At 39.9% G+C, this 11386-nt stretch overlaps 1 protein-coding gene across 2 annotated transcripts in view; it reads left to right on the forward strand.

Moving 5' to 3' along the window:
• The window catches only part of itga1 (integrin, alpha 1), a 47630-nt gene extending 39091 nt beyond the window's left edge, over positions 1 to 8539 (forward strand). For both annotated transcript variants that reach the window (XM_048258971.1, XM_048258972.1), the window contains exons 20-30: positions 197 to 323; positions 597 to 689; positions 918 to 994; positions 1109 to 1198; positions 1906 to 2014; positions 2559 to 2672; positions 4519 to 4623; positions 4761 to 4865; positions 5321 to 5416; positions 5553 to 5666; positions 5873 to 8539. In XM_048258971.1, the coding sequence (XP_048114928.1) occupies positions 197 to 323; positions 597 to 689; positions 918 to 994; positions 1109 to 1198; positions 1906 to 2014; positions 2559 to 2672; positions 4519 to 4623; positions 4761 to 4865; positions 5321 to 5416; positions 5553 to 5666; positions 5873 to 5932 (1090 nt within the window). In that variant the 3' untranslated portion in view covers positions 5933 to 8539. The remainder of the gene's footprint in view (positions 1 to 196; positions 324 to 596; positions 690 to 917; positions 995 to 1108; positions 1199 to 1905; positions 2015 to 2558; positions 2673 to 4518; positions 4624 to 4760; positions 4866 to 5320; positions 5417 to 5552; positions 5667 to 5872) is intronic.
• Positions 8540 to 11386: the final 2847 nt, after the last annotated feature.

An 11386-nucleotide genomic window follows, 5' to 3' on the forward strand; every position in this document is an offset into this window, starting at 1 on the left:
GGTCTGCCATGATGATTAGGTCTTTTCCAGTATGAGCACGGCATGGAAACTTTCACCAAACCAGAGCTGACAGCCTTTAAGCATGGACAAGCTATCTCAGGGGGACACTGCACCCCCTTGTGTATAAAATGTGAAATTGTTAGCATATTTTTTTGAAAGTAAGACAGATGTTTTCCTACTTATATAATTCACTCAGAATGCTCATCAAGGCCAACCAGGAGAAATTCAATGTCAGTGTGTGGGTGAAGAACACCAAGGACAATGCCTACAACACTAAAGTGAGCTTGAGCTACTCAGAAAACATCAACTATGTCAAAGTGGAGGTGAGTTCATCTCTGACTGAATGTTACACAGTAAGAAGAGAGAGTGGGACATTGCATTATGTAGAGAAAATAGCCTAATAAAGACATAGATAGTAAATAAAACTTTACTTGAAAATGTTGTTTAACTTTTTTTTACTAAACTGTGACTGCTGCATACAAGTTGCTTGCTCTATCAGTCACTTTTTTCATACTGAAGGAGTAGTGTCCTTTTGTGAACATGCTCACATATTTATTTGTGTTTCATTGATTTTTCTCTTTTTTGTCTACCATAAGTCTATCAGTGGCAACAGGGACATAGTGTGTGAACCCCACAACAACACTGTGGTTTGCGCTGTGGGCTATCCGTTCCTCAAGGCAAACAAAGAGGTAAGGACCCCACAACTGGACTGATACATTAACCATATACAGTAACAAAAACAATTTACATTACTTTGTAATCATAACTCCATATATTCAGACTATATTTGCTGTCCACTTGAAATTACTTTAATGTTGACTTACTGAATTTGGCTTTGTGACTAGAAATAAACGTTTTCTAAGTAACAGAAATGCTCTATCCTGTATTAATTTTTTATTTTTATTTTTAAAAATCAGGAGGAGTTTCGCATCCATTTCGAGGTGAATCCTGCTCATGTTCGGAAGGACATTTCCATCGATGTGGCAGCCTCAAGGTAAGACACCGCTCCACCTCCAGCACACCTCAATCAGTCCTCGCTCCTAAACTTGTCTAAACAACATCCTTCAGCAGTACAAATTATTCTGAAGCTTATATACTCTTTCTCTAGTGACAGTAAGGAGGATAAATCAACTCTGAATGACAACCAGGTGAAAATCATCATCCCTGTGATCTATGAGGCCGGCATCAAGTTCACTGCGTGAGTGAGATCTGCACATTACATCATTAAGTAGAGAGTGGCTCGGTTGGCCCTGTCCTCCACTTTGTGGGCACAATTAGAGGAGAAGAAGTCAGCTATTGGGGAATAAGATCTTAAATAATGAAGCAGAAGGTCAAAGGTCAATTTTATAGTTTGTCGGACTTAATCACTTTTGATGGTTTTTGCAACCTTTGAACTGGGCTACTGTTAAGCTGAATTTTATACTGTGTCTCTTGATCTCTTCCCTATACTTCCCTATAAAGGTGCTCTAAGCGATGTCACACGTTTTTTAGGCTAAAACATTTTTTGTCAAATGCAGCAAACATCTTACTATCCGCTAGCTGCCTGCCCCCTGAACACACTGTAAAAAAAACATGGTTTCTAGACAGCCCAGGCTCCACACACGGCAATAAAAAACAGGGACATTTAGTAACAGAAGGGCCTGTATAGTCATATGGTCCAAGCCTGCCCCCTGTTGTAAAAGCTCAGTACTGTAATGTAGACACGAGATACCCCAGTAATAACAATGTACCTGGCAGAGACGGTGGATATTAAGGATCTTTGGTACCAGTATTCTACTTTTGAAAGCATACTTTTTTGCAACTGGAATTTAATTTAGCTGACATTGTGTTTCTAATTTATACCTGTGATCAAATTTTATTATTTAAAAAAAAAAAAAGATTTCTTGTATTCTTCCTTACTTCCAGAACTAAGTTTATGAAAGAAGAACACATTGTCATTAAGGAGGGAGAAACGTACCCCAGCATAATTAACCACACCAGTGTGATAGGTGACGAGATGAAAGTCAGCTTTACGGTAAGCAGCCAATAAAAAGCACAAGAATAAAACCTGATTTTCCACTGTATAAACATAGTTCGCTGTTTACCATCAATAACTGGGTTGTCATGCTCAATGAGAGACATTATTAGGCTGAGTGTTATGTCAGGTATTGTTGAATATGTTGCTGAAAGGTAGTATTTTAGATGAATGCACCGTATGTGTAATATAGTATTGGTGAAATTGTTGTGATACTTTGTTTATTGTCTATAGTAAGCAACTTTTTTAACTTTCGGTCTTCTTTATGACCTTCACATGAAGAAGACCGAAAGGTCAAAACGTTCAGTCAGCATGACAAAATAAAACACAAAACAGGAAAATATTCGAGAAGTGTGCAGACTTTTTAAGTATTTATTATAGTAAACTATACAAATAAATGTATACAAATGAATATAGAGCAGTTGACGTAAGCGTATACTCCAATAATGGACTGAGCAGGAGTGTGGATTCCTTGTAGGTCGTCTGAACTCCCTATTTCTCACACAAGCATTGTTCCCCGCCTTCCCCTGTTGAAACCCCACAGGTTGAAAAGGAGGTGAATGTGAAGAGCCCCGACCTCAGGCTCACAGTGATGTATCCAGAGACATCGCCCTATGACAACAGACTCTTCTACCTCACAAGTGTCACCATGTCTAAGGTTCTGCTCGTACACTCTCCCTGCACTCTCAGCAAATCTTTCAGCCAGTTGTAGATGCAGTCTGTTACTTGACTTTAATCCAATACACTTGTGCCAAATGTAACACATGCCTCTTTATGGTGTTATATCCCAGTTTAGGGCTTGTGGAACATAGCAACGTTTTTGAATAGGGAAACACAGGCAGACAACGGAACGGAACATTAACCTGTATTTATTTGTACAAAACATAGATTCATAGAAAAAGAAGTATGAAAATCAGACTAAGGAGCAACAACAAAAAGCAAGGAAAGGCCTTGAAAGTAGGCCTCAGTAGCCAGGTGCTCACTCCCGGTCTCTCACCCCAGTGAGTGGAAAAAGCAAAGGTGGTTGCATGGGCAAGGCCCAAAGCTGGCCCTATAGCAGCAGCAGCGGCAGCAAAAAGAGCTATCCGAAGCAAGCGCAAGAGATCTCTCGAATGACGTCAGCCAGCCACATTTAAAAGGGGTTGGCTGCTGTGACGTCGAATTGGATCACAAAACCAATCAGCTGCACCAACCTGCCTGAAAGACACAACAAAAAGAACACAAGAATACACAAGAATACACAAAAATAACTCAAAGAATACACAGAAAGACCCCTAGGGTCATAACAATGGGTCACTAGGTGTCTTGTGTGTGCTCTCAACAAACATTCTGGTGTTGCTACACAGTCCTGGCTCTGTGATAAAACACAGTTGGGCAAATGCTCAGGCTGGGCAATAAACAATATTTCAGCCAATCAATACTCCAGAAGTTACAGTCGTTACTACAGAATCATAGAGGACGAAGGGTGTAATTTTATTGGCTACAGTTCAGATATCAGCAACTGTTCTTGGTTTGGAAACATAACAAAGGGAATCCATCATACAAATAGAAATATGAATAGTTGCTGGATGAGGGAATCAAGAAAAGATGGATCTTACAAAGGCACACATTGGTTTTCATTACAAGGCTGGTTTAATCAGCTTTTATTCAGTTGATTAATAGTCACTCAGATTGCTGAATGATGGAAGGGATGTCTTCTTCTTCAGCTTTATTTATTCAGGGAGGGTCAGTTGAGAGCAAGCTCTCTTTTCCAATGACACCCTGATTGCATACACAATATGAAACAACAATATACACCAAAATCATAGTTCACACATAGAAACAGTCTGCACAACACTGGGAAGAAGGTTTTTTTACATGTTTTTTTTAAATATTACAAGGAAACCAAAGTTTCCAGTTGTAAGTCATTCCATTTTTTGGTTTTCCTAATTCCGTTCTAACATGAGGAACAGTCAAGGTCAGGACATTTTGTGAACGAGTGTGCAAATTGCAAGATCTAACAGAAACCAAAAATAATGAGGTAAAATACCAAGTAAAACTTCAGAAATAAAAATCATGCAATGTTACTCTCTTCTTGCAGGTAATGAAGGCCATCCAACCCTTTCATATAAAACACAGTGATGAGTTCTAAACCCATCACCAGTGATAAAATGAAGTGCAGAATGATAAATTGCATTAAGGGGATACAGTCCAGAAGAGGAAGTATGCATGTAGATAACATCACCATAATCCATAACAGATAAAAACGTGGACTGAACAAGCTCGGAGATGTGATACTTAAAAGACAACATATTATCCATCCAAATGCCCAAATATTTATAATTTAAAACTCAGATAGTTCTTGAACCAATTACATGACCTATCATTAAAAAAGGCGTTTTAATAGTAACCGCCCTGATGTGATGGAAGACAAAGAAAAAAATCTATTTTATACCTACACAAAATATACACTTCAGAATTTGTTAGGCTTGATGGGGTGATTAAATGTTATTTTTTACCCACAGGATGTGACATGCCATTTAGGAGCCCTTGTAAACCCCTTGAAAATCAGCCCCCAAAATCCTCACAAACCAAACCCCAAAAAAGAAACCTTGAGCCACTTCCTAGTGGTAAGTTATCCCATCCTGTTTCAGGGGTATTAAACGGGGGTCTTGAACCAGATTATAATGATATAAATACTTACATGCATATGGGAGATTGCACTGCTCTTCTACACAGTTCATGGTGTGTCTTATCTCCGTTTCAGAGCTGTGAACATCTTAAATGCGCATCCTTCAGCTGCTTTTTGCCCTCAGCTGACATGAATCAGGTGAACATCAGTCTAAGAGTGTGGAAGCCTACATTTGTGAGGGTGAGTACCTCTTGACCATATTTACCACCACTTCCGGTGTCCGGCAGCCAGTCATTATTATGTATGGTACAGTATGTCTTGAGGACAACCATGATGGAATGAATGTGGTTTAACGTGAATGGGAAGGATCATCATGTGGACCAATCCAATGTTATGGGAATGAAGAGTTGTGGAGACTCAAACATTAAAAAGTAAACATGATTGGTCCCTTTGTGAAAGGTGTGAAGCCAACTGTGTTCCCATTGGCCCTTAAAGTGTAACTCCGGCAAAAATTGATGCATGGGGTCAATTTTCGCCGGAGTTACTGTGTAAAAAAGATTTTCCAGGCTGTGTAGGCCTATCAATATCACAAAGTGTCCCGCTGCCCCAGAATAACTGTTAAAACACTGACACTGTTGGTACTGGACACATTTTGACAGCTTTCTCATGCAGAACATGGGTTTCTCATTTTGCAGGCGGAATATTCCACCATGTCCATGATGGTCAACGGCACGTTGAAGAACCAGAACACGGAACTCTTTGTTTTGAACGAGAACAGCATCACCAGAGAAGTGAGTGCTCACTTGTACTTTCCCTACTTGTTACTGTTAGCCATAGACATCTTAAATGACCAGTGCTGTTAGCCCATCAGAGGCAACTGGTAATCTGTGCTTAAGGAGCATGTCTGACACCTTCTCTCGACGCCAGGTCAGAGTGCAGATATCTAAAGAGGCGCTGGGTGGAATTCCTCTGTGGATCATCATCCTCAGCATCCTCATTGGACTTCTCCTACTCGCCCTGGTCATCTTTGCGTTATGGAAGGTAGGATGCCCTGTCTTTTATGATTCTCTGTGATAATGCTTATTCTTAACACGTTTGTATTTTCAGTGATAAAATCCATAACACCCAATGTCCAATGAGCACCTCAAATCACAAATAACTTGCACAAAAAGCTGTGCGTTTCAAATGCACCATAGCAAGTGCAACTCCAATACTGTAGTGACGTTCCTTCTCCTATTCCCCCACAGGCTGGATTCTTCAAGCGAAAATCCATGGAGGAGATGAAGGAGGAGATGAGGGACGACTAAGGTGCTTCAGGCTGCACGTGTACAGGAGATTCTTCCGCCCTTCCAGCCTCATACGTTGTGCCAAGTATCTGCTCTGCTCTGGAGGAGACCTCCTGTGGTCATCATACACTGTCTGAACAGTCAATCCCTCATCAGAGTCTCACCTTCGGAGAGTAACATTCAGTCATGCTATGGACAATTTTGTGTCCAATGACTTACAGTAAGAGGGACAGTGCCTTTTAAGGGACCAGCACCAATTGGCACCTGTTGGAACCCTGAATCTAACTGAGATGTCACCTGTAGGTCCCACTGTATGTTTGTATATAAGTCAACGTTCCTGTCACTGTTGGATACATTCTCGATCAGATTGTAATTTGTGGAGTACAGTCAAGCATGTTTGGCCACACAGCTGCAGGGAAGAGGCACAGAGCAGGCTTTCCGGACCTTTCACAAGCTGTTCACAAGCTGTTCACCAAGCAAGTCTGATGGTGCTTGTTCTTGACCACGTGAAATCTACACTCGTCTGCGATGCAATGTCACACAAGCACACCTTACCAGCCCACCAGCTAAAGTTTATCAGGCCCCTGGACCCTGGATCTCTACGGCAGAGGACCATCATCCATCTAATGGCATCAGAGAGCACCTCACAGCACTGATCTTTCCGTATGACTCGCCCACGCCTACATCCCTCACGGCCAGACAACCTCCTCTGGGGTCCTGATCCAGACTGAAGGCCCACGGCGTTCCTAGTTTTTTTTGTCCATTTTTTTCCTAACTTGAAAACACTGTTTGTTGGTTCTGTGTCAAATACTGAACATAGTTTTTCTCATTTTTTGTAGCTGAGTCTGACTTTTTGTGTGTGTATTTTTTTTAGTCGTATTAATCCGTTCTTTTTTTTGGGTCACATTCCTTCTGAGCTTTGAAGCTAATGTTTCGGAAATGACACTGATCTGTTTCACATGCATCATATTCTCATCTGACTTTGAAAATTGATTGTACTGTAAATGTAAGTATTTGTAAAAGTTAAAGTGTACATATTATGTGGGTGTTCGTGCAAAGTGCATAATTTAAGAAGTTGATTCTTAATAACTGAAAGACAGAATTGGTAATGACCCATAACTTGCTACTCAGGTGATGTAGTTAGTGATGACCATAATGTGTCATGTAATCATGAATTGAGAACTAGGTCTGCAAAATATGTAAATACTGAATTCATTACTTCATGTGTACTGACATATTGACACAGTAAGCCCATGCTCATTTCCATTTGAGATTTATTATTGTTGGTGAAATTGATGAATATATTTATTCTTCAATTCTTATGCCTTTAGTTTTTTTTTGTTTTATCTACTCCCCCATTAATTATCCGTCTCAATTTTTCTTAAAGATGAGAAACATTGCTCAGACAACCAAATGACAGCCAAGTCTGCTCTTCTACGTGCTTTTAGTTTGCAGACAATTTAATCCAAAGTTCCGGTTCAGTTCAGGTATATTAGTTCAGGTATATTAGAGTATATGTTCGGATTCCTCCAGACTTCAACATATGACCTTGGTGTTCAGCTATAGCAATATACTCTCTTTTACAACACTAGGTATTTTTCATGATGGCATGTATCGTTTTGTAGTACTTTTTCACAACTGTAAAAGTTTATCAACAAACAGAGCCAGACCAATGACTGCACACAATATTTACAGTCATTTGCCCAGACATGGCAGAACAATGCCAATCAGCCACAGTTATTATTCCTGTTTTGTCAACACATTGAGTATTCTTCACAGATCCCTATTCGCTACTCATTTGTATTGTATGTAATTTCACATCCATCAGCATTCACTTTTCACTGGTTTCTGCACATTATGAAGTCTTTATTTAATGTCTGCGTGTAAACAATGACCTCGGGCCTCATTTGGAATTGAGTTCCTAAATGTAATAACTCACAGCTTTATTGTAACTTCAAAAGATTGTAGCCATTTGTTCACAGTTGGAATCTAGCCCAGCCTTAACAGTCATTAAATAGGCCTAGTCTGTTCAGCCTAACAATAAGCACTTTGTCCCAAATGTCTCATCAGTTGTCTGGTGCTCCTGCCCCTCCATTTATCCTGTCAACTACAGACAGCCACAGAAACCATTGCTGGTCTCTATATGAACCCATAGCAAAGCATTCGCTAATGTGTTTGAAATGGAATTTTCCAATGCATGCCAATCCCTATCCTAAATTTTCAAAGGAATGCTATGCATACCCCATTTGGCTCAAAAGACTCTGGTATTTTGTATTATGTTCTCACATTGTATGTTTTCTACGTTTGATTATGTCTGAGCCAAAAAGAAACATTAACAATATTAAATAATAGTGATAGGATTTTCCACATGAAGTGATATTCTAATGTGGAGAGAGAAACATCTTCCTATAACAGACTTCAGACCTACGCTCAGAGAGAGAAAGGAAAGGTGGTGAGGGGTTGATAGATGTACCGGTCTTGGGCACTGCTGTGAAATTTCTATGTAATGCACTGGTTCAGCATACTGTATGTGTTTACTCCTCAGCACGGACCTAAGTAAAGAAAATGTCATTGCACATGCTTTCAAGAGAGTTATGCCAGAGAAATAAAAAAATATTTTTTTTTGTACTTGACAGTGAAATGTTTTGTGATTGCATGCAAATGATTGTATGTGTATATAGGTTTCGGAGATTGAGTGTGTGTGTGTGTGTCTGTCTGTCTTTGATTCATACTCATCAGACTCTTTTGGTGTAGAAACGTGACGGAAGGGTCGAACGCTTTGTCTTTTGGGCCGCTCAGACTCAGGCTGTGGTCTGCTTCCTGCAGACAGGTCGTTCATGCGTGCAGGATTAGCCACTGCACCCATTAATCCTTTCAGCTCCGGTGTAGGCTAGTCCACTCACTGCCACCTTAACCCCATTTCCGACATTCATTCAAAATTCCTTGCCTCAGAACAGGGAACTGTTGTATAGTGTGTTTTTGTCAGCTAATGTAATAAGGATAATGGTATCAGGAAACAGGTGTACAACTTATGGAGCCTCAGATTGGTGTTATTTTTTCATGGCAAAACATGATGGACCATACTGTCTTGCTAATCAAATGTTGTTCAAAATGATTACTGTTGCTTGTTTCCTTGTGTAGCTTAGTCTATATATAATGTTTTATGCTTTCCACCAAGTAATGACATTTTACTTCTAGGGCCAGTGGCTGCACAAGTCTCTCATACTGTATGTACCTCCCAGTAGGTGGCAGTGTACACAAACTGGATCTGCTTTAATTTACAGTAGCCTACTGCTTTCTAGCTCGCATATACACAGTCCTGATAGAGGAACAATAAGGGTAGTCCAAAAAAAAGGCTTTCTGAAGTGCAGCTTTTTTTGGAAGCATGACAAGGAACCATATATAGACAACTCCTGGCCTACAAGTGAATAGACTTACAAGTTAATTATGTTAGGTCCACCAGTTACCCACACTATATACAGTATATAAATAGGAAGATGTGCAAACATGTCTAATTCCCCTCACACTTTTGGTGTATATTATCAGTAATTGGGAAGAGTACATGATGGATTAGCTGTAACAGTTTTTTTAAGACATGAAAATTAAGGGACACCTGAATGAGCCTGAAACATATTTCATTGAACTGGATGGTTGGTAACTAACATTACCAGTACAATTCACATTCCTTGGTTGGTTTATATACAACAACAAAAGATGCTTTGAAATGGGTAAAATCAAAGAAATACACCACAAACTCCCTTGTGCATTCCTACTCAGGATCATCGTGGAAAGAAACATTGAAATGACAGATCACTCTACCTGAGGGATGTACTAACTTGATGATGTCCTGGTACAAGAACATCCAATGATAATTTCAGCCTCATGCATATCACATGTGACTTCTGACTTTCTGCCTTCTGGAGAACCTGCCTGCAGGAGACATAGTTTGGTATTTCCTGCTGCGCAAACAGCATAACAATTTGCGGATTTGTTTATCTCCGTAGGACATGTTATGGCAGGTGTCTTTAGGCTGTTTGGGAAGAGCTTCGTAAAATATGAATATACTTTCGTTTCAGGACGATCAGTGACGAGAGATAAAATCCGTCAGCACAAGAATCAGCCTCTGGCAGCACAAGCAAAAGGGAGTGTTGTGCCTCTCTTTGAAGAGATGCCTTCCTCAGCAAGTGGCAATGCATCCAAGTTATATCACTCTCTTTGGCAACATGTAAGCATTACTGTTTGAGCAAAACAATCACATGCCTTCAGTGATGCTACAGTGTGACAAGTTTGCACAGAACTACGGTAAATGCCTCTTAGAAGAGAGCGGAATTAGAAGGACTTAGGAGAACAAGAGAGTGGAGAGATAAAGGGAGAAGACTGGATCATCCCTCTGGTGGTTTCCGATGAAAATGTTTCCACCTTTCAAAACCTCTGAAGAAGAAGAGAAAATTGAAAACTGAAAATTGAAAACTGAAACTAGACTTGAGACTTTTCTCTTTCTGACATTGTCTGGAGTTCCTGTGTGAAGTCAGTTAGTTCCTTTTTCTCACCTAAACTAATCTGTCTGGGCATGTAAAGTTTGTTTATAAATTTGCTCCACACCTACTGTAACATGACAACTTAGAGACTTGGAGAGAAAGTCGACAAATGTTGCATAGAGACACACCCTACACACTCATGCTCCAACATGGACCTGGGATTGATCTCTCGCCCATGCAATCTCTCTGTTTGTTTATGTGATTAACTGGCAGGGAAAGCAGTGAATTGAAATTAAAGCCTGCATTATTCAAAAGACATAGGAACTAGACAGATCTCCACTTTCTGTACTGTAGCCCAGGGGAATAATAATCTATCATACTTTCAATGAAACACAGTTTACCATTGAAAATGTATTTGATCTATCAAAAGACATAGGAACTAGACAGATCTCCACTTTCTGTACTGTAGCCCAGGGGAATAATAATCTATCATACTTTACTTAATTGAATTACTACACGTGGCATAATTGTTTAGCTGGAGCATTGAAACATTGTGTCCCAAATAATAATCAAGATCTATCAATAAGATATATTAATAAGAATCAAGATCTATCATGTAACAGTTTCTTTGACCAACAGACCATCAGACATGTATTTGCTTCTTTTCTTTCTGGGGCTTCTCTGGATTTTATTGGATAACACAGTGAGATGAGTAGTGAGGCCAAGGCATGACCTCACGGCCCATGAGTTCACATGAGTCTTGAACCTGTGTGGTTCACTCCAGCAGACACATTTCTGTGTACTTCAAAATGCCTGTCATATTACTGACAACTTGGGGTTATTTTAAACAGCCTTGACCAGCAGGATTGAACCTGGCTTTATGTACAACCACAATAATGCAAATGAACAAGTTCTAAGTAGCCTAATCTGTTCTCATTGGCCCACTATGTTGAAACAACTTTCTGACTAAGATATCCAGACACAACACAGATGTATT

This window comes from Alosa alosa, chromosome 12 (assembly GCF_017589495.1).
Source record: "Alosa alosa isolate M-15738 ecotype Scorff River chromosome 12, AALO_Geno_1.1, whole genome shotgun sequence".
Classification (NCBI taxonomy): Eukaryota; Metazoa; Chordata; class Actinopteri; order Clupeiformes; family Clupeidae; genus Alosa; species Alosa alosa.